The sequence below is a fragment of the Manis pentadactyla genome, chromosome 1 (assembly GCF_030020395.1).
Source record: "Manis pentadactyla isolate mManPen7 chromosome 1, mManPen7.hap1, whole genome shotgun sequence".
In the NCBI taxonomy this organism is placed as follows: domain Eukaryota; kingdom Metazoa; phylum Chordata; class Mammalia; order Pholidota; family Manidae; genus Manis; species Manis pentadactyla.
In genome coordinates, this window is record NC_080019.1 from 155,220,270 (window position 1) to 155,244,897 (window position 24,628).

Sequence of the window (24,628 nt, forward strand, 5' to 3'; positions counted from 1 at the left end):
CCCTTTTAATTCTGTTAGTATTTGTTTCACATATGTGGGTGCTCCTGTGTTGGGAGCATAGATATTTATAATGGTTATATTTTCTTGTTGGATTAACCCCTTTTTCATCATGTAGTGTCCTTATTTTTCTCTTGTTACTTTCTGTGTTTTGAAGTCTATTTTGTCTGATACAAGTATTGCAACTCCTGCTTTTTTCTCTCTGTTAGTTGCATGAAATATCTTTTTCCATCCCTTCACTTTTAGTCTGTGTATGTCTTTGAGTTCTCTTGCAGGCAGCATATAGATTGGTCTTGTTTTTTTATCCATTCAGTGACTCTATGTCCTTTGATTGGTGAATTCAGCCCATTTACATTTAGGGTGATTATCGATAGGTATGTACTTATTGCCATTGCAGGCTTTAGATTAGTGGTTACCAAAGATTCACAGTTAACTTCCTTACTGTCTAAGAGTCTAACTTAACTCACTTAATATGCTGTGCAAACACATTCTAAAGGTTCTTTCCTTTTTCTCCTCCTTTTTCTTCCTCCTCCATTGTTTATATATTAGGTATCATATTCTTTATTCTTTGTCTATCCCTTGATTGACTTTGGGGATAGTTGATTTAATTTTGCATTTGCTTAGTAATTAGCTGTTCTACTTTCTTTACTGTGGTTTTATTACTTCTGGTGACAGCTATTCAACCTTAGAAACACTTCCATCTATAGCAGTCCCTCAAAAATAGACTGTAGAGATGGTTTGTGGGAGGTAAATTCTCTCAGCTTTTGCTTATCTGGACATTGTTTAATTCCTCCTTCAAATTTAAATGATAATCTTGCCAGATAAAGTAATCCTGGTTCCAGGATCTTCTGCTTCATTGCATTAAATACATCATGCCACTCCCTTCTGGCCTCTCAGGTTTCTGCTGAGAAGTCTGATGTTAGCCTGATGGGCTTTACTTTGTATGTGATCTTATTTCTCTCTCTGGCTGCTTTAATAGTCTGTCCTTATCCTTGATCTTTGCCAATTTTATTACTATATGTCTTGGTGTTGTCTTCCTTGGGTCCCTTGTGTTGGAAGATCTGTGCGTCTCCATGACCTGAGAGACTATGTCCTTCCCCAGACTAGGGAAGTTTTCAACAACTACCTCCTCAAAGACACTTTCTATCCCTTTCTCTTTCTCTTCTTCTTCTGGTATCCCTATAATGTGAATATTGTTCCGTTTGGATTAGTCACACAGTTCTCTCAATATTCTTTCATTCTTAGAGATCCTTTTTTCTCTCTGTGCCTCTGCTTCTTTGTATTCCTCTTCTCTAGTTTCTATTACATTTATCATCTCCTCCACTGTATCCAATCTGCTTTTAATACCCTCCATCGTGCTCTTCAGCGATTGGATCTCTGACCTGAATTCATTCCTGAGTTCTTGGATATCTTTCCATACATCAATTAGCATGTTCATGATTTTTATTTTGAACTCCCTTTCAGGAAGAGTCATAAGGTCCATGTCATTTAAATCTTTTTCTGGAGTTGTATTAATTTTACTCTGGACCAGGTTCCTTTGGCATTTCATATTTGATATCATTAAGTGTCTCCAAAATATGTATCTAAGTTCAAACATAAAAAGCAAATTAAATACAAGATATATTGTATAATCTTATTTACTTAAAAAATTCACAAAACTATCAATTTTTATGTCTATGTGTATAAACATACAAAAATATCCAAGAGGGTACCTATCAAAATGGTAACAGTAGGGGGCAAAGATTACATGACTGATGAAAGGGAATTTTTGTTGTTCTGAAGTGTTTAAATTTCCATAAGAATATTTTTGTGCATTACAATATAATTTTTAAGCATTATTCTAAAATCTGTGGGTTACCTTTAAAAGGTTTTTAAGCAGGCAAATCACATAACACATGTACATCTTAGTAAGATCTTTCTGCCAGCTGAAAATAAGAGGGATAGGAGGGAAGTGAAACTGAGGATAGGGAAGTCAGTTAAAAAATAATGGCAGTAATCTAGTGTAAAAAATAGTGATGTGCTTAAATAAAGCTTGTGCAGTTGCAGTGAAGATATAAAGAAGATGGAAAGGAGGAATGACTAAGAAAAATATTTACTACATAGAATCTATAGGACATTACCCCTTAGTGAAAGGCAGATGCAAGCAAGGACTCTAAATGACCTTCAAATTTCCAATTTAACAATTAGCTGAGTGGTTAAGTCCATTCATTGAGTTAAGGAATAAAGACGGGTGTGGTTTGTTTTTGTTTTGGGGGTTGTGTGTGTATCTGTGTTGGGGATGAATTATAGGAAATCTGATTCTTAGATCCTTGCTATCCTGAGGAATTGGAGGTTTTGAAATAGGAAAGCTATCTCAATTTCTGTCAAATATTTTTTTTCCAAGAGAAGACTGTACCCATCATCTATAGGAGTCAATAGCAAATAAGTTCCCCTTAAATATATCTGATTTCCATAAAGCTTCAAGAAGTTTCCAGATTTCTTCCATTTCACAAAGCATTTTTCAGTGAATTTTTCTCTTGAGTAATCCAGAGAACAGCTACATATACTCTGTGATGTAGTAATAGTAGTATTGTGGAAAAAAATATATCAATCTCATCCCCTAAAGAGATGTATCCCTCCCTCCATCCCATTCACCAACCAGCCTGACTGGCTAAAATTTAACTGGAAGCCCAACCCAAACTTTGAGAAATGTTCTTTGTCAGAATGATCTAAGTTTATAATGACATTTATTGACAAGCTTGGATTTTTTGGTCTGTATTTTTAGCCTTCAGGTTGATCTCAAAATAACAGAACTTAAGTGGAAGAAGAATTCAACTAGGCAGACTACTGTTTTTCTAAATTCAAAGCATACCATCTTTACTTAACCTACACACTTTGTTTTACTGTTGAAAGATAAAAATAAAAACTCATTTGTGTGTAAAACTGTGACATTAAAATTACATTAGCAATGACCCATGGGATGTTTGCATTTATTAAGATTCATCCTTGCCAAAAGTAAAAGGTTTACATCTAAATAATGGTAGAAAATACATGGTAAGAAAGATTCATTCAGTCATTCATCAATTTTTAAGTGTTAGGGAAACAGTGAACAAGATCAGATAATATTGACCTCATTTATATTTTCCCAATCCTGTACCCAGGTTACCCTGGAGTAGTCTAGCAGTAAGGATGTATAATAGTGTAGAATAGCAAATGATAATTAAGAAAGCTGTTTCAAATTGGAAGTATGAGATAAAGTTATTATAGGATATTGATGCAGTTAACTCAGGGACCAGGCATGTTAAGACAAGCAAATCAGACTATCACTTTAGGGTTAGATTCTGTTGGAAATGACATAAATTCCCAAAAGACAGTCAATTAAAAAATAAAAATAATTTCTTTCAGACATAAGCAACATCCAGAGATAACCAGCCTATGGCTGGTCTCCGAGATCCACACTCCTGCCTCGAGTGACTGTACTTTAGCACACTTCCCAGAATGGCTACTTAAGCTCCCTGCTTCAAGAGGGAAGAAAGGATAGACAGGGTCATAGTTCTTCCTTTAGGGACACATACGCTTACACTCATTGGTCAAACTTAATCACATAGCCTCATCTGGATGCATGAGGAAGCTGGAAAAATGTGGTCCTTATTCTGGCCAGTCACATGCCAGCTCAAAATCAGGGGATCTAAAGGTAGGAAGAAGAAGGAACACATGTTGATGAGCTATGTCAATCTCCTCCACCATGAGGTCAGATCATGATCAAAGATGCAGGACCTTCCTCAGTCATCAAGTATGAGCTTCAGGTGGTTCCTTTTGTGGAATGCCCAGCATGTGCTGTAAGGGACTGATCTAGCCTTTAAAAGGTGTTTCAGATGGGATACATTCACACAGTGGAGATTATTTTTAAGTGTTATCATGATATACACCTTATAAATCAAAAAGAAAATCACAAGAAAATGAAACTTTTTAAGACCAAATGTATGAAAAAGTCTTACACATTTGTTTGTTCATTGTGTGAGATAGTGCTTACAAATGTATAACTGTATCTTTACATAGCCATTTTTCTCTGATCCAAATATGTCATTTACCCCAAAATTTATCTCCTCTTCATTGTTTATTTCTTGACAAGACTATTCCACTATCCAATATTTATCTATGCCACCACTTCTTTTCTATAAATATATATTGCTAGATTATAGCTAAATCTATATTTAAATACAAACTTTCTGGGACTCTCTCCAAACTCAGAGTTTGTGATTACAGTTTAAGCAATGATATTGTCACTTGTTTTTTTATTTTCTGAAAATACTTCATCTCCTTAGGTCACTGCCATTCAGTGCTGTGCAAATGTGATTTGAAAATCAAGTTTAAATGGGGCTTTTTATAAGGCCGCACTCATTTATATTTTCCAATCCTGTACCCAGGTTACCCTGGAATTATATGCACCCAATTAAAGAACATTCAATTTGAGATCTATATGCCTTTGAGTATGAATGGGTAACTCTCAATGATTGAGTTTGTTCCAACTGCTCATTCAGCTGAAGTGAATTAAATCTTCTAGGGCTCCAGGGTGCCATTTAGTAAATCACCTCATACAACACACTGAATTTGCCTCACATGGGTGACCAGCTTTCTTCCAGGGAGTAGTTTCCTCACCCCAGTTCTCTACTGGTCCAAACTTACTGATGCTAAAGTGTTATTCATATTACACAACATTTACCCACAGCCTCAGACAATAAGACTATACAATGATCTGCTCCATTTAAGAGCACATGTGACAGTGTTTAAAGGGTAAATGAGAGAGCTGTTTTGTTTGGATTTTTTATAACTCAAATACAAACAAAAATGCATCATTGTTCCCTAAACTCTGAAACTGTAAAATTTGAGGATTAATTTACCACTGAATAGTAAAATAATTTGGCCCCTTGAAAATATGCAAAACAGCAAGCATCTTTTTCTTTATTCACACAACGTGTACACAAAATTAGTCTATTTAAATAGCAATAAATTGAATCTAATACTTTTAAAGCAGTAAGTTTTTATTTTTCACTTGCAAATATAAATGTTCTTTTAATTGTAACTCAGTCCTGTTCTTTATTTAGATCATAACTCAAGACATTTATTGGTTCCTTTTTTGAAAACTAATATCCAGAGAATAAAATACTTATTGTGGTGCCATAATTTTTTAAATAATGCTTTGGAAGTGGATGGATGCCCTATGAGTCCATTCAGAAATAAAATGCACTCAAACTGCTTCCAAATGTTTTCCGTGCCACATATATCATGTCAGACACTACTGTTTCTCTCACACTGTCACTATATCCAAAAAGCTATAATCATTCACTACCACTAGCAGAGTGTTTTAGCAAACTACCCAAATTTATATCCAAGCCAATATTTAAAATATAATAAAAAGCATGTATATTAAGTGAACCAGTAATCTAACAATACAAGAGTCTGAAATTGTCTTAGAAGAAGCTCTGAAGAGTACATTACTAGGGATGTTTTCAACAATAAACTACACCTGCAGGCTCCCTTTTTCTTTTTATGAAAGCCATGAGTTTCCTTCAACAATCTCACAAAATAGGATATACTTGGATCCTCATTTGAAACTCAGCCTAAAGGTGTCTTGATGTTTTGCCAGTGGGTTTCAGCCCCCAACAAGTTTGCTATGGATTCAGTGTGACCAAAGAAATGACAGTAGAACATTTCTTTGGGGTGAAAGGGTTTATTACCCGGCTTTTTCTCCCAGCAGTAGGTCGAGCACTAGAGTCTCTGCCTCCACCCAGAGCACTGGGCCGAACTCTCTATATAGTGCAATAATAGCTTATTACCTTTGGGTGTAGAAGCGGTAGCCTAGCAACAGGACAGTTACATCAAGTGGTTTAAGTTCAGTGAGGATCCTGGCCATAGGAACCCCAACTTCCCCACACTCGAACCCTCCAGGATTCTCTCCTTACAATCTACATGCTCTCAGTCTTCCACAGTGGTCCCTGTGCAAGAAAGCTGGAGCACTGTTATCAGATTCCACACCGGCAACAGAGGCTAACAATAATTTAGAGATAATAACAAAAATTAAGATACAACAAGATTTTGATACAGGTAACAAAAACTATAATAATCCTCAAGCCAGAGGAGATTCCCAATCCACAAAGACTTTAGGGGTGATAAGACACATATTTTAATGATACCAAATAGGCAAATCTTGTCCATCAAGTAGGATGCATGCAAGAGAGTGGTCCTATGATAGGACTGTAGCAGGAAAGGGGTCCCGTCCAGGACTAGTATATCATACTTTTACTCCTCTCCCCAGGGGAGTTACTGAAGGGTCTATGTATAGTGCTATGGGAGGTGCAGGCACTGGCCATAATGATAAAACAAAACTCCCAGTAAGATGCCCCTACCTTCTGGCCATTCAGGATATACTGCTGTGATCGTTGCACCCACTCTGCTGTTATTCCAGGGCTACAAAGGAGGCCAGCTTCCAGGCCTTGTCCCCAAGGTTCCAGGAGAGCCAGCCATCATTGGTTCATGTGTCAGAAGGTCCAAGGCCATGTCCACTCAATGGAGTCTACAGGGTTCAGTGCAGTTGGTGCTGGCAGCAAGATATTATTCTGGTGGCAAAACCTCAGCTTCAGTGATTCTTCTTTGGTTTGTATTTGCAGCTGTATAGGGAAGGCAGGTATATGTGTTAATATGTCTACAGGGCTCAGGGCTCCCTTTCAGGGTCTCTTGTTGAAACGCTGTAGCACAGTCCATAAGTGGACTGTCCAACCCTACAGACCATTGTTATCTGACTTTAGCCTGGATTTTAACAAGCCATCGTGCTTCTCTATCATGCCTGCTGCAGTAGGATAGTATGGCACATGAAACTTCCATTTGATTTCAGCTGTCACACCCATTCTTGCAGGATAGGTGCTCTGATCACTCTCAATTACCTATGGTCAGCCATAGACAGCAAAGAGATGCTCCAGGCCTCTTTTGGTTATCTGCTGGTCTGCACAACAGGTAGGGAAAGCAACCAGAAGTCCAGTAGCTGTGTTCACACAAATTATGACATACTGATATCCTTCTGACACAGATAGAGGCCCAATATAGTCTATCTGCCACCTGACAAGGGGTATAGGCCCCTTAGCTATTGTCCCATGTTGCTGTGGAACTCAGTGTAAGTCCCTCTGAGAGTATACAACACACTCCTGCCAGGCTCTACTAACTTCATCAAAGGAAAGCCCCACGAACGGGCTACAGCCCACATTGTCTTTTGCTCCACATGCAACAAATGCTGATGTAACCATTGGGCTACATGGAATCAGGCTTTCCTTCTAAGAAACGTATCTGGGCCAATTTATCTGCTTCATCATTTCCTGGGATTGCCAGTGGCAAATGACCTATCACATGATATACTGTAATTATTTTAGTCTGACCACAGGCCCATAAGTCTTGCCACAATTCTTGCTCCCAAAGGGGTCGGTGACCAACCAGCCAGTTGGCATGGTACCAGGATGGTAGCCACAGGATCAAGCCCTGATAGACAGCCCAGTTGTCAGTGCAGACAACTATAGGGGAGGGCTCCTGGCTGATCACAAGCCACAAAGCCCGCAACTCTGCCCACTGGCTGCTCTTCCCCTCACCATCTTTCATCCTATTATCTCAGTTTTAAAATGAAAGTTATGGCCCTCCATTTTGGGGGCTGCCCACAGCTGGAGCCATCTGTGTACCATGCATCTTCGGGTATAGGGACTCTTCCTCCCTTATAGGGACTCTCTGCTACTAATGGTTCAAAAGCAAGTTCTTCCTGCTTTTCACGAGTATATGTCACCGACCCCAGTAAGCATTGGAGTTCTTCACTCTAGGGGCTACTAAGAGAGGGCACTATGCTGCTGTAGGTAAGCACCCCACTAGGCCAGTGTGGGCATTTATGCCACACCACTCCTGGGCTTTTGGGTCCAGTCTCATACCCACCTCAAGATGGGATATGTGGTTATTACCTTTATCAGGGCCGTTCCAATGATACATTCTGTAGCCAGCAAGGTGTGATACATGGCAGCCAGTTGTTTTTCTATCAAAGTGTTTCATACCTCTGCTCCTTTCCAGAGTTGTGACCAGAATCCAATAGGTTGGCAAGTTCATTCAAGCCTATGCCAGAGACCCCACCATAACCATCTTCAGTAACATGAACATCCAGCTCACAGGGCCTTGATGGATTTATCACACTCAAGGCCTGCACAACCTTGACTGCCCATTTTGCTGTAGTAAAGGCAGATGCACATGTCTCATCCCAGTCCCACCTGACACTCTTTCATGTCAACCAGTATAAGGGTTTCAGAATTTGTGCCAAGTGCAGGATAAACACTCTCCAGGAACCTAGATGACCCAAAAACTCCTGTAGCAATGCTACAGGTGTAGGGGTAGGAAAGGGCTGGACTTTATCTATAACTGCTTCTGGTATAACTTTGGTCTTACCAGACCAGACGACCCCTAAGAATTTGACTGACAAACCAGGTCCCTGAACCTTGGTGCTGTTCACAGCCCATCCTTTCTCCTGTAGATATTGCAGCAGTCTAGGTGCAGCACCTTCTAGATCTGAAAGAGAATCAGACATGAGCATGACATCATCAATATAATGGTACAGCTGCACTTTTGGTGGTTTCTCCCATGTAGCCAAGTCCTGGGCTACAAGTCCATGACAGATGGTGAAGCTGTAGAGGTTTCCCTGTGGGAGGACAGTGAAAGTCCACTGCCGGCCTTCCCATGTGAAGGCAAACTGTTACTGACTTTCCTGCTCATTATCAATGGAAAAAAGGCATTAGCAAGATCTACCACATAATGGTATGTTCCTAGTTCGTGGCTGAGGGTATCTATCATGCCTGCAATAGAGCGGACAGCAGCATGCATAGGGGGTATGACTTTATTCAGTTCTCTGTAATCCACATTCATAGACCAGGAGCCATCTGGCTTTTTTACTGGCCACACTGGGGAATTGAAAGGACTATGGGTGGGCTTTATAATATCCACCTTTTCCAGCTCCTGGAGAGTTTCTCCAATCTCTTTATGCCCGCCAGGTAGTTTGTATTGTTTGATATTAGTCAACTGCCAAGGCACAGGCAAAGCTATGGGCGGGCTCCTAGCATGTCCTCTCAGAACTACCTTCACCACACATACTCTCAGTCTGAACTCACCTGCAGTGGTCGGCAAACATAGATCCTGCAGGATATCAATCCCCATAATATACTCAGGGATAGGAGATATATACAAAGTATACTCTTTTGGGGGGTAGACGCCCTATTCCCAAAAGGATTTGGGCTTATTTCACTCTGATAACCTTACCCGCATATCCATCTATGATAGTGGGGGTCCCGGGGAACCGCTCAGGGTTACCATGAATCAGTGAACATTCAGCCCCAGTGTCCACTGCAGCCAGGACACGTTGTATGTTCACTGGGGACCAGTAGATAGCTATTTCAACATATGGCCTCCAGGCGCCCCCAGTCCCTCGGGGCAGGTACCTTGACCTTCCCCTCAGTCAAACCATGTGCCCCAGTCATCTTCCTGTGTGGGTTCGAGTGAGGTTGGCTCGCTCTCCAGCAGGAAGTATTGCAAAAACACAGGCCGGAATTGTGGCTCTATCTCTGACCTCTGCTTCTTTGGTCTTAATGTCTGAAACTGCTGCTTCGGTTTCAGTGGTTGCTATAACTCTACTAAGATCCTATTTGACTTCCCATATAATTTCCTTCTGTCTACTCCTGCCCATACTAAATCAATGCACATCTATGTCCTCATAACATTCATGGAGCCCTTTAAATTCTTGTGAGTAGCAGACCTTATTTCTTTCTATGTTCTCATTGCTTCAGCCTCTCCTATGTCTGCTACTGTACATGTCACCTCACTTAAGAGCTACCCTAAGTGAGGGGCAAGAATGGCCACTAGAGACCCAAAGAGGGATGAGGGAGCTGTTTGAAGCACAATATTTCTCATCCCAGTAGTGAAAGTCTCTTCATATAGGCCATGATTCTCTGGACTATATATGGCATTTCTTATACCTAGCTCTCATAACACCAGTTGGAGCTCAGTACATGTCTGCCATGTAGCAGGAGAGGATGGTAGATCACCCTGATTGGGCCACACAGCACGAAGTGCAGCCATAAGCCAGTCAAGGAGGGAGTGACTCCCTGGGGTCTGATGTGCACTTTGTAACTGCTGCCTCAAGGTGAGCTGAACCATCAGGGAAGCCAGCTTTCCCATCTATGATCCCAACAGAACAATTCCATCTACCCCAAGTGCCACAGATGCAGGTGCCAAGCTGATATTGACTCCAAGGGCTTCTGCCTAAACCGGGAGCCCAAATCCACCAACTCAGCCTGAGTATAGGGGTGGACCATAGAGTGCTCCACGACCTGGGGAGGGGGCTGCTCCTCTCCTTGGGGAACTCTCGGCTGCTGGGTCTTTATTTTCTTTACAACCACTAGGCATGCTTTCAATAGAGAAGGGGCCAGCGCCTCCAGCACCACCCCTTCATCCTGCCCAGCTCCTCCATTTCTGGGGCTGATGGCACCTTTCTCTCCCCTCCCCTGAGTGCCTCCTCTGCTACATCCTTTACCTTTTCTACAATGCCTTACAGCAATGCTAGCTCAGTCCTCAGCAGCTCTCTTACCTTCACCTCAATGTTTTGCAGCTGGCATTCTCCTGCCACCTGTGCCTGTCCTTCCCTCAGGAGTTCATCTTTTTCCTTAATGGCCTTTTCCTCCTTCAGAGCACCTGACAGCAAGCTATGGCACAGCAAGTCCTTAAACGTGGATCCCTCGGACTCCAGCACGTGTGCGCTTCCCATGGCAGTCTTGCTGCTTCCTGAAGGAGCACAGTTGAGAGCAGGATTATTCTAGCAGTGGCAAAATGAAAAGCCTCTTTAAAGAGGGGGCACTTGATCAGGATATTTAGAATGGGTCAGGCTAAGACAGGGCATTCTCACCCTGTGCTAGAAGGTGTGAGGAGCACATTCAAATAACAATGAATATTTTAATATGTTTGGAGTAAAATATGAAGGATTTTGAAACCATTCTTTTTCTTCCAACAAAAGCAAAAACACTTTAATACAAATCAATGTGTGAATATTATAATTAGGTGGTAAAATTTAAATTACAAATGTAAGGTGACTATCAGATATCATACTTTCAGTTTAATGGAAAACATAAAACAATTGTGATAGTCTTGCTTAACACTTTGGTTAAATAAAGAAAGAAATGGGCAGGGATGTTGTAGAGGTATGCAAACATTCAACAGTTCAAATAATATTTAGCCCTTCTAAGAAAATATGGGTTGGAAATATGTGGCAAATATTTCTGTACGATGGTGGTTTCAGTCCTCTCATGATCATTGTGTTCATGCATTTAAAGTAGCTGCAGTTGTTTTTGAGTGCTGAAAACTAGATTCAGAGTAAGCCTGTGTTCAACAAGTTAATGATACTATGAATTCCTTATACTAAAAAATATAGTCTAAATTTGGGAAGTTTAATGTAAGCATATTTGTTTTTGTGTTACTTTTAAATATATCAAGACCACACTACTATATAGAATCAGGTATACTGCTGTGCACAGTTAATTCCAGTTACCATATTTTTTATAGTTGGTCATCAACAGCACAAATCTTATGCTCCAAAAGAAATATATCAATCCAGAAAGATAGTGACATTTAATTTTCTTTTAATGCTTTAAAGACCTTAACTAGGTTTAAGGAAGCATTGGCTTTTCTTGATATTTGATTTTTAAATTACTGATAGAAATTTAGAATAACTATATATTAGATAATTATATAAATGACTATATATTTTGCCTCAAATAAAATAGTCTGCAAAAAGTTTCCAAGATAGATGTATTTTATTTCTTTTCCATTTCCAAAAATAAAATAAAGGCTTTCTAACTGAAAGCATTTACATTTGTAGCTCTGCAAAGTAAATGTTAAGAAACAAAGTACAAAAAAATGATATCCTGGCTTCTGAAGAGCCCACTTAGTTTCGTAAAGTATTTTCTGTCCCAATACTTTCTCATATTCAAAAGATATTAACTTCCAAAGAACAGGATGGTCTTTTTCAAACCATCAGGTCCTTTTCCATGGCAACACCGCAGGATTCATTGGCTACCTTAAGTCACGTTAGTTGACTGGAATTTCCCAATCTTCTTTGCATCTTGAGCTTGTCTGTACACACCAAACATAGTCATCTGTTATTTTAATACACAAACTCCCAACAGAATGCCTACATTTGAGAACAGCATGTCCCTTTGTAGACTCAGGGAGGTTGAGTTTTTGGCCATGTGTCTGAACTCCTCCCAGGTCCAGTATGTGGGCACTGTGGGCCAATGGGAGAGGGAGGCAAGGCCAGGGACCTGAGACAGCCATGACCTGAACCACCAACCTCTGAAACCATTCTTATGTCTTTGGTTTGTGCTCAGCAGTAGGGAGATTTTGAAATTTTTAAACTGGGGAGTGATGTAATCTGAACTGGAAGGACTCAGGCAGGTGTCTACCTAAGTGTGTTCATCATGCACATCTGTAGGCAGGGGTATGGAAGGAAATCCCACATGCTTACTTCAAGAAAATAGTGGCTACCTGGAAAAGTGGGTGTGCCTTCGCCACCACCTCTACCCAGTCATACATTTATGGTATCAGAATTGATATAAAGTCATTAGAGTCTTGATTAGTTTTGTTCTCTGTTGGCTGCTCTCAATTATTTTCAAGACTAATTGTGTTCCCTGATTATTTCAAGACCAAATGTTCAAAATGTTAATTACTAAACCAAATTATCCTACCATCTAATCCACACCATATAGATACCAAATGAGTACCATCATGACCTAAAAAAAGCTAACAAATCTTTGAAAGGAATTTAAATACCTTAGCCTTAAATAAGAAGTGCCTGTTATATTTTTTAACACTGCCCATGGTGTTAGCATCAATACCTGGAAGTGGAACTAACTCCAGATATTCTTTTTCATACTTTATATATGAGAGAACAACAATGTGATATACTTGAAGCAGGATACGTGGCCAGTCTCATTCATAGGCAGCTGAGGAAACTTTCAAAGAGGCAGATGCAGCCTCATGACTTCTTTTTCAAGTGTGCTAAAGGTGCAAACCTCCCTTTAATAGTGTGACAAATATACCCATAGTTCATAAATATTAAATACATAGCACACTCTAGCTGTGAAGCTAAATAAATCTAGTTTTCATACACATTGATAAATGCTATTTAACAGCTCCTTAGCTGACTCCTTGGCACCTGAGATATAAAAGCATTTTCTGAAAAACATATAATTTAAATGTCTGGCCCCAGAAAGAACAGGGTGGGTAGGTATCAGCCAATCACACCCTTCATGGTGGCTCAGTCAGGAGGATGTGCTTTTAAAGTTCGTTTCACCCATCACCACTTCTTAAAGGACTTAGAATTGTAGACTTTTAAAAGAATTTTAGTCTGTCCCTAATTCCTGAACACTTACTCTTAATAAGCATTTAAAATGGAAATTCATAAACCTCATTGAACTTTAATAATTATGCAGTTTTGAAGACATTTATATTATTAGAGTATACATGGTTTTTAACAGCTCAAACATTGACAAAACTCAGTCTCTTATTCATCCAGATAAAGTCAAACAACCTTGAACTATTCATGTAAAGATGATTTTAATTCATCTCAATAAGTATCACATTGAGCTCCTTTTGAGTGCGAGCTCTGGAACTGGACATGGATAAGAAAATAAAATGTGCATGACCCGTAACTGTTCTTAAGGGATCACAACTTATAAACCTGTGAGCCAGTAGTCACCTGAGGGCAGCCCACAACTCGAGCTGTCTACGAGGTGTGTTTGGTTTCTATGGTGTTCTTTAAAACATTTAAATTCGTTTGTCACCAACCTGATATTTATTGCACCTGATGGGTCCCTAAAAGCATTTGAGTTTGTAAATGAATAAATACTGAACCTATGATTGTGTTCTATCTCTATTAGAGAAGCTAAGATTATAGGAGGCAAGGGAACAGTGAGTTCTCCACAGCTGTGTCAGTATGTTTCGACAGAGGCCAGAAGGCCTTCCAAGAGGAGGAAATATCATGGAGGCATGGAGACATGAAATAGTAAGTTAAATTTAGGGATTTAAGGAGGAGAATTATTGATCCCTCATTTCCTAAACACTAGTTAGTGTCAGCCACTAATATTGTGCTTCTCATACGGTCTGCAAAAAAATAACGTGATGTGTTTATTATTAACTCTATTTTTCAAATGGAGAAAGGGAGTATAAGAGAAGGTAAATAACTCATTCAGGTTTAATCAGCTAGTGAATGGTAGAGTCAGAGTTCTACTTGGTTCAAGCCTAGCATTGTCATTATTAAACATGATGGTGTATTAGCAGATTGCAAATTTAATCGGGACATTTTTTTGGCAGTTAAAATTCTAAGTCCCACCAAATATAAACATAGGTAAGACCACTGGACATCATCTACATTTGGGGAAAATATAGCTTTAATTCACTGTAGCAAATGGAATAAAAATTTTGTAAAGGAAATTTAGGGATGTTCTGGTCCAAGGTCATCACTTTACAGATGAGGCTACTCAAAACATTTGTTTTAAAAAGTCAAGAGAACTTCTATTTTAAATGTAAATTAAAATGCATTTTTCAAAAAATGTCTTACTCTTAATCAGCTTCAAAATATTTTAATTCTCCTTGCTACTGCTATAGTTTTAATAATAACCTATAGCAACCATCATCTTATCATATATAACCTACAAGTTTAAAAATAACTCAAGGAAAGCTAAAAAATTCTTTTTAAAAGCACTGAAGAATTAACTCATAAAAATCTAACCATGAAACTGCCTCTTTTGGTTCAATACTTTTATTGTGACCTATTGAACAACAGGATGAGAAATCTATAAAATTCATTTTGCAGTGACCTGAGGATAAAAAGAAGTCAAAAATAAAACAGTAATGGTTGCATGATCTTTAATTTTATTTGGTACTAATGAATCTACATGGAGATTAGCTAGGCAGGTAACTGAAGAAGAAAATACTAACTTAATTATGGTAATATTTCCATTTATAAGAATTTAGGAAATGGATAAAATTCTGTAATTGTATCTTTGACATAGCTTAGAATCATTTCCTGAAAGTAATAATGTCACATATAAAAATACTTGATTTCCTCTTTTTGTGCTAAAGATGTATGCCATAAGGCCTGGTTAAAAAAAAATAGGTACCTCAATAAATATTTACTGAATAAATGAAAAAAGTCCATGAGTGATAAAAAGAGAAATGAATGACTTGATCATGAATGGAACGGATCTCTTTCATCTTCTAAGTGTAATTCAAAATTAGCTCTCTCTCATCTAATCATTAGAAAGTTGCTATTGGCCTAAGAAGCAATTGAACAGGAAGAATACTTCCTTAGATCCTAGCGATATATATGCCCAAGGAGCAGTTTGTCACTTTTCATCTGATCATTTATTTATCCACTTATTCAATTTGCAGTCATTGAAACCCTACACTGTGCATCTTCTGATCAAGTTAGAAAAGGACTGTTGGTCTCCCTGCTAGCCTGCCTCATTGCATCACAATGAGGTAGGAATCTTCTCTAACAAATGAGACAGAGCAGCTTAGCCTTTCCTAGATAGTGTGTTGTTAGGTAAAAGAGACCTAAAAGGTCTTCATGGAGTAAAAGATGTACTCTTCCAATCCTTGTATGAAAATGGCTCTTCTTAGTGTTGCTGGTTTGCCTTCAATGGTGATGTAACTGTTAAGTCCGAGGTTTCATCCACTATCACAGGAAAGTAGGAAGTATATGCCTGAAAAAATATAGTGGGCTTATAGTTTTCTTGTACTTATCTAAGATGGAGGAGAGAATGTAAAATACTATAAATTATTGTAACAAAGAGAGAAGTATGTAGGAGATAAAACATGAAATACACAAGGAGCAGAGGGAAACAGCCTGACAAAGGACGAGTGAAATTAGACAGATGGGTAAGTAGGTAGACGAAGCCAATGAAATTCAAAATCTGCCATCAGTAATGTCTTTCCACAGTTATAATTTACAGTTCTCCCTAAGGGATATTGAAAACCACCAAACTAATGAAAGATACATAAATCACTGATTCTTACAGCCAGTGGCTTTTGTTGACTTACATTACACCAGTAGTTAATAGTGTCTTGTTCCGTCTGGTATCCATAAGTGTTTGAAATTAGAATTGCCAATTTAGCAAATAAAAATACAGGATGCCCAGTTATGTGCAACTCTGTATTATAGACAATATATGCTAATGCCACATACAGGTCTCTCTTTAATCCATCAACCCAAGATCACTAACAAACTGGAAATTCAAGTATTTGAGACTTGGAAAAGCATGTCTGAAGTAATATATCTTATATTTCAAACTTGTAATGGCTAGAGGAATCCTCTCATCACCTAAAAATCTCACTTGTTATTAACAAGTACTTCGTCTACTGAATGTAACTAAAAACAAATTTCATGGAAATTTACATTTCTCCTACTATGGATATTAGAATATGTTCTTCAGCTGTCATATAATTGATTAATAAATTCCACAATTACCTAACAAGAAAAAAAAAGCCAGCAACTCAAGCAACTCAAGCAATAGGGCAAACTAGACTATAATTATTTCACATCAAACCCCAAAAGATTCATGAACTTAATTTCTTGTGGATTAATACTTAAGGTAATTATAATAAAGAATAAATTCAGTTTTCCTGATTGAATTTTGAAAATTTAGAGCTGTAGTGTTTCATGCAATTTCTGTTGACATGACTGACCTTAAAGAGAAAAATGATAAGGTATTATTATCATATAATGTGCTATTTTAACTGAATATATATTCATATACACCAGCTTTCCTGTTTGTGTGTTTCAGATATAAAAAAAAGAAATAGTTCCTTAAGGAAGAGATGCCACAATAAATGAAAAGACCTTTTAACCAATGGTAAAGAAACACAACAAAGCCCTTATGAATAATGCAGCAAGTTTAGGAAAATGGAAACTGCTATTAGTATGACAAGCAGTCACAACTACAAAAATAATAATCATTGTAATCAGTAGCAATAAAGTATAATATTTCTATGTTGTTTCATTTAAGGAGTAAAAATAATGGACATCTTTTCCAAGTTGACAGTTTTGAGTAATGTGGTAAAAAACAGCAAAAACTCAAATAAAAATCTCTAAAAGTGAAGCATATTAACATTATTTAAAGTCTGCTGTACATGCTTTTGTTTTCCTTCAAATTTCCTTTAAGATAATTACATTTATATCCCCCCTTTTTTTTTTCCTGTGCAAGATTATTATCTTTTTCTTTACATCCTAGTATGCCTAGTATACTTGAACCAGGCTTCCTATTACTTTGCTTCAGTAAATCCATAATCAGCTAAAATTGGATTATTTTTGTCTTTCACAGCATATAATAAAATCTAAATTTCTTGTAATTATTTTTCCTGTTGTTAAATCACCATTTCTTTTGTAACTTTAAATAACAATGCCACATAAATATATAATTATCTCTGCCTGGTGAAGCTCCTTTTCTGTGTGTATAATGTCAAGAAGGAATGGAACATTGCAATGTGGAAAATGTCCTGTGTGAGACCATTGTACATGGGCATATATTACCTTTGTGCTCAATGATAAATATACCATGTATTTAGTAACAAAGGAGAAATTTGTTTCACTTTTCAACAAGTTAACCCAGAGCACTTTCTGGCTTACTATTTGTCATTTTTGTCAGGCAACTTAATTTTTAAGGGATTCCAACTCTGCTGGAGCATTTTGCTAAATCCTCATAAAATCAACAACAAAACCAGTTTATTCACAGCATACGATTTTCTTCCTATGCTTGCTTTAATCCAGTGCACAATGTATAGGCCTCACCCATGAAAACATACATTGTAACTTTGCTCTCCCATAAAAACATCTCTGAAGATCTAAAGAAATGTTGGCCTTTCTTTAGCAACAACTTCCTCCATAGAAGAAAGATATATAGAGTATGATATACCAGGTCCCTTTAATCTTGGTCAAAGTTCAAAGAAGTTTAAAATTTTAATTTTAAGTGCAAAATTTGTGTCAGAAAATAGGGAAGTCTCTTTAAAACTACAAGACTTGTTAAATCTGAACATGGGATGATTGATCCCAGATCTTTGTATGTCATAACTTCTGGGCCTGATGGGGTTTCAGAGGCCGAAATGAGATGCCTTCCTTACAGCCAACAGTGTAACTTGCTTTTAGAATATTACTGTGATTTAAACTTAGATATACCATCAATTACCAGTGCTGCCCATGCACTAATATTGCATGTATATTAAACTCTCTGCACAGTTATTTAGGTGTCTTTCAGGTCATTGAGAAACCAAATTGTAATGCTATAATTCCAGAGTACAGGGTTTCTAATTCATATTCAGAGGTTAGCAGTCTCCCAAATAAGAAATGGCTCATTTGTTTTTAATCTACAGTGGAAAGATTTTGTCCTAGTAGTCTGCCAGCTATGTGACATCACTTTCTCTCTCCACACCTCAGTTTGCTGGTCTATAATGATCTCTGATGTCCTTCCCAGCCCTGATATTCTTTTATTCTATAATTCATAATAGAATTTTATGGATAAACTTCCAAGTATACTTTTTTTTTGCTTCAACATAGCCTTCTTAAAAATAAAAAAGCATGTGGTTCTACCTTTGCAAACTCTTAAGTCTTGTCCCTAAAAGTGGAACAAATTAGAAATAGTGTATATTGATTTTCTTACCACTATTTCAAAAAACATATATAATTAATGTATGGTATCAACGTTTTTCTCATTTTAAGTGCTAATACTGATTAACGTAATTAAAGCACTGCTCCTCCCAGTGCCGCACAGGTCTCAGATACAAATGTAGTGATCTTCTGCATATTTGTAACTCATGTGGACATGAGTTCTGCAAATAGACAAACTCAATGATTTGCATTTATATCCACTTTCTCAAATTTAAGTTTAGAAAATTATTCTTAGCATTCTGATACTTTTAAATCCTTTTTGATTATAATTTGTTAAGAGTAGCTTTCTTCTCAAACACAGGGTTGATTTTCTTAAACTTATGAATAAAAATGCATTTCATGTCTTTGAATTTTATAGCTTCCTTGTGAGGTTTGATGTCTTTGTTGATTATAGGTTTTCCACAAAGAAGATTTTGATTGATGTCAATTTTTATCTCTTAAAAGGAACCTTCCCGGCCATTGGGGTGGAGGCGTTTTGCCCCAGCTTCCTGAGGGCGGGGTTTTTAAATAGCATCCAGGCTCCTCATCCAGTGCCAGGGGCAGGAACTTTACCCCCCAGGATTCCTGCTGGTAGGTATTTCAAGTAAACTTTTCTGCCACCCTGTACAGCTGTAGGACTATGCTCACAGTTGATAGACACACAATACAAAAATAAATATTTCTAAAATTCATTGCTGAAAAGTAATGCAAGTGGTATTTTTTAATGCAGCAACCACATGATATGGTAACTAATGCTATGAAAACAGTATAGAGGAAGCAGAAAAAGGGCTGTCTGAGCACTCAGCATAGTGCTTCCTTTTCTTCTAGGAGAATTTTTACATAGATAAGAATTAGTACTTCAGATCCCAAATTCATGCGTAACTCAAGAATAAAGCAAGGATGAACTTAAGTGACTTGTGAAACAGAATTGGGTAGATAAGAGAATTTAAAAGCAGTAATAACAGAAAGAGCAATTCCATTTCTGGGTGAGTTTATAGAGATTAACTAAAGTCCCAGTTCACTAAAATAAAATTACTTGAAGCGAAGCCAGAAAGTAGCAAATTTAGAGGAACATTTTGAAAATTAAAATTAATGCACAGTCTCCCTAAAAATTCCAATCTAACCAAAGCTATATTTTTTCATTGAGAGAAACAAAATACAGGATACTGAGCATATAAAATGCCATTTCAAAGTTTACCTAAATCACTTTGTGGGCTATCCATGGTATTATTAAAATCACAAATTGTTTTGTCCCTGTAATTTTGTAAAATATTCAGCTGCCTTCCTCTCTTGTACCTGAAGGATATAAGCCCACTTATACTTTATATATGTGTCTTAGGAAAATAGAATTAGGATATTGAGTCTTGGAATTTTTAATCATAATACCTGTGCTTTTTATCTTAATTATTAATTATGCTGCAAATTATGGTGACAGTATCAATGTATTCTGGAGGAGGCCTGGCCAAGCCAGCAGTATTCTGGGAACATTTGAAAAGATGGGGAAATCCAATGAAAACAAAATCCCAACATGCCCACTTCTTGCTTTTCTTTGTAAAATTATACCAACAAAGCCTAAGTTTATTACACTGATATTTTTCTTTAGCCTTTCAATTACCTTTACCAACTTAACTAAAACATACAAAAAGTAATAAACTATTAATATGCTTTGATGTCATTTAATTTTATCATAGGAAAATTATTGATATGATTGGAGGCTTTGTCACCAACAACGCAACTGATAGAGTAGGAACCAAAATGATGGGAATTAAAACTTAGCGATTTTAATTCTGAGTGTTTACCAACTTTTTTCTCCCTGGGGACAAAAATGATATCAACTGCACAGAACTTTTGTAGTTGGTGGTGGTGGTGGTCATGTTACGAAAGACTGGAAATAAAAACCTGTATAAACTATGCTCTCAGATTAATTGCAAATATAAAAAAGTACCTTTCATATATATTATTATCTCAGTGACTGGAATCGAGGAAGTAAACAGATGATTTGTAGTTTAGTGGCTTTAATCCTTAACTCTTAATAAAAAATCTTGGTGGATTTTGGTATGTTTGGCAGAAATGATATTATGAAGTTCAGTAGCAAATTGAATTATTCAACATCACTGGTGAAAAAATAACCCTTGTCATTTAGCCACCGAGAATGATAGAAGAAAAATGATGTTTCTACAGCGCATACATAGAAACAACTTTCCAGAGAGGGACCTGAAAGAGCACCCAAGCACTCTATTCTTCTAGGCGTTAAGCCAAATTTGCCTCTAGCTTTCATAGGAGAAAATACTCAGTTCAGCTGTCATGACTTACATACAAATAAGGTGTAACAAAATTGCTTCATAAAAAATGTATAGACTTAAACTTGTTTCTGTTCCCTCCAAGTGAAATTAACTCAACTCACTTTCCCTGGCTTATATCACTTTGATAAGTGATCCCTGTACACTTTCTCTGGTATTTTTCAGTAATGACTGATTCAAATTCAAAAGTTATTTTTATCCTCTTCCATTCAACTATAGCTTATTTCCCAAGAATTCCTTTATAATTTTATGTAAAAAGGAATGAAACAATAATCATAAATTAATTTTTTTAGAAACTTAAAGTATTTCTGTGCCATTGAATAGCTGAACTGATGACCCTTCAGCCTTAGAACATCAATTTGAAGGCAGGAAGCAGTTCATCTCTTTACCTGTACAAAGGCACTTCAAATAGTTGGCCTAAGGTGTATGCCGACTAGACAGCAATTCATTTGCAGTCTACCTATTGATAATATGTCACAGTACTTTGAGGGTCTCATAGGACATTTGCTGCGTCACTCAAGGAATCACACAACTTATTCTAATGATCTCAATAATTTAGTTTCCAGTCACTTATCTTAAATATAAATGAAATATGTGATGCTGTCTTGCATAAAATAGCTTCTTTGCATTCATGTCACACTGTGCTATCAAGGAGCAATATTTTTACACTACTTATTTTTACACTAACTGCAATAATGAGAGAATCACTGAATTATGAGACCCAGAAAGGAGACAAGTCTGAAATAAGTATTTGTGCAACAGTTGTCAATTGTTTATATTGTTTACATGACCTTTTCATTTCTAGAAAGGTCATAGTAAAAGCTTATTATTCTTACTTTCAAATAAAGAAAAACACCAAGAAGCAATTGGCTGAAAGTTGAATAGTGGGTGTATTCATACATTTAATGCAGTGCCTGTCATATAGTAATCACTTGATTAAGTCAGAAAATCGCAGGTGAGAAGAGATAGAAGGAAAGAAGAGAGGGGAGAGCTGCTGAGAGAAGAGAAAAGGGTGGGTAGAGGAGAAAAAAGAATGATATAAATGAAGTTATATTTTTTAAACTAAAATCTTTCTCCCTTTTAAAATCAAATTCTGCCTCCTCGAAAAGAATTAGTGTCCTTCTTCTAAATATGTCATCACGTATATACTCTAAAATTATAATAAGCTTTCCCTCTTTGCACCATCTAGTTATTTCTTTGATTTAATTCTGTAGTCAAACAGTATAGATATAACATTCTTATATGACATAGAGCATTGATTATACATAAGGTCTTAGATTATTAGTCAGACTCTGACAATGACAGACTCTTATGACAGACTCTGCCTCTACTCAAATCCTTTATATTTTTGGCAATTTCATAAGCTTACCTTACACAAATAAAAACAGGGAAGTAAAGTCACTGATAAATAAAATTAGGCAATGATAATGATGGAGTAGTATATGGAAGTTTCACTAATTCAGTCTTCTCTGTCACTTCACAGCATTACTATTATGTAGTATCTTAAACTTGCCCAAAATCCAAATATTACAATGTATCTTAAAAATTAGACTTAATTATAAAATATGAGGACACATTAATCATCTGATAATTACTCAGAAAATATCTTAGGTTAAATATAACTAGGTCAGCAAAATTCTAGCTACATTTTTCTGACATTTTCTTTCCGTTAAGGGAAATTTGATAATATTTTTCACTATTGAAGTTACACACACACACATTCTAGACCCAATCAGATGTATGCCTTAAACTAACAGACTTTGTTAATTATAAGCAAAGTTTATGAAAGAGGAAAACATAGGAAACAGGCAGCATGTGGGATTTAGAAACAGATAAATTCTGAAAAATATCAGTGTTGGAGATCTCCCTAATACTTCCTTTGTGGTCAATCTTGGAAGCTCTTTAGTTGTTGAAGGATTGATCTTCTGAAACACCATCTCATTTTATCTACTTCTGATTTAAATACAGTGTCATATATATAACAAGTTTTTTGACATTTTTACCTGAGCTTCTCTTCATTGTTAGACTCAAAGTAAATGCAAAGATGGAGTGAATAGCTGTCTTCACCTTCTTGCTTTGTCAGTCCCATGAGACTCCCTCTCTGCTCACTCTGAATCAAAAAACAGAAATATGAACACATAGGGGCTCAAAACCAGATATGCAATTACCAAGTACATAATTAATAATAATGTTTACTATTATTTATTCTTTTACCCTTTGGAAAGAGATTTGGATGAACCTTGTACTCAAATAGCCAGATCTTTTCCTATCCCTTTTACTGGCCCCTGCCTAACAATGTTAAGAAATGAATTCATAATACACTTTTCTATAAACCCATAACAGATCAAACTAGACCACTTCTATAGCAAAGGATTTACTGTACTGAGCTGATATTAAAATGTCTTCAAAGTCCATTTACAATGATTATCAATATTTTCTTTTCCATATTTCATGTGAAATCCTATGTGATATGGAGTCAGGATAAATATTGCATGCACTGTTATCCAGTCAAAAATTTTTTTTATTCAGAAGGCATATAGCTTAGATGTTAGAAATAAACCAGGTATGATAAATGAGGTTGAAGCTGCAGAGAATCTAGGATCTAGTGAATAATATTACTCGGTTTTGATGTATATAGAGCACTGCAGAAAATCAGTAATGCAAATATATATGACAAGGTGCAGATTTTGAAAGAATATACAACGATTTAGGGAAATTACTCATGAACTCAATATGCCAAGAGAAATCAACAGTGAAAAAGTTTATACCTTTTAAATACAATCAGTTCAGAAAAATCAAGGCAAATCATTTCATTTCTCTATATGTTTGGGCATTCTAAAAATGTCAGTAACTTTGTTTTAGATCCACAATTTGACATCTCAAAATTAATCAATTTTGACAAAACAATTTCTATTGGATATAGTTATTCTGAGGATGATTTTTCTTTTTATATTTTTTCTGTAGTATATATAACAATTTGCCTTACTTGATCTTTAACCAAGATTGTTATGATAAATATGCAAACAAAAAGTAACAGATGGTATTTTACTTTTTAAGTAAGAGGTCTTCCGGAAAAAAAAAAAAAAAACCTCTTCTTCAATTGAATGGTATGTATTTTATACATTTCTGCAGTTGAGAATATTGCCAGTTACTCTGAATGAGGTATGTGTGAATGAGTATTCAAGTGTACCTACTTAAACCAAAAGCTACTTATAAAAGGACTAGAAAAACTGCATAAATTTTCAGACTTAAATCCTGAGTAATTGACTCAAAATGTAAACTGTGGTAAAAAGAAAAACTTTCATCTGGATTCCTAACTCCTGGCTTCTTTGTTTCTTGCTGTCTGTGTGATTTCAAGCCTGGATAAGCCCTAGTCAATACTTCCTGCACAGTTCTTTCTAGAGAACTCTCCTTCTAAATTTGTGCAGCTGCAGCCTTCAGAACGAAACCCTGAAGAACTGCAACTATTAAAAAATGAAGATGGAGACTCTGGGGCAGGGCTGGGCAAGAGACCAAAATTACTCTATTTCAGGACTGAAGAAAAGTGTGGAGAAAAGGTCACTAGTAAAAGGACAAAGAGCACAGACAACAA

General features: G+C 36.8%; 1 protein-coding gene across 6 annotated transcripts in view; it reads left to right on the forward strand.

The window, feature by feature from the left end:
• Nucleotides 1-24,628, forward strand: part of EPHA6 (EPH receptor A6) — a 932,734-nt gene that overhangs the window by 772,695 nt on the left and 135,411 nt on the right. For all 6 annotated transcript variants that reach the window (XM_036916570.2, XM_036916571.2, XM_036916572.2 and 3 more), the window contains one exon: nucleotides 19,202-19,327. In XM_036916570.2, the coding sequence (XP_036772465.1) occupies nucleotides 19,202-19,327 (126 nt within the window). The remainder of the gene's footprint in view (nucleotides 1-19,201; nucleotides 19,328-24,628) is intronic.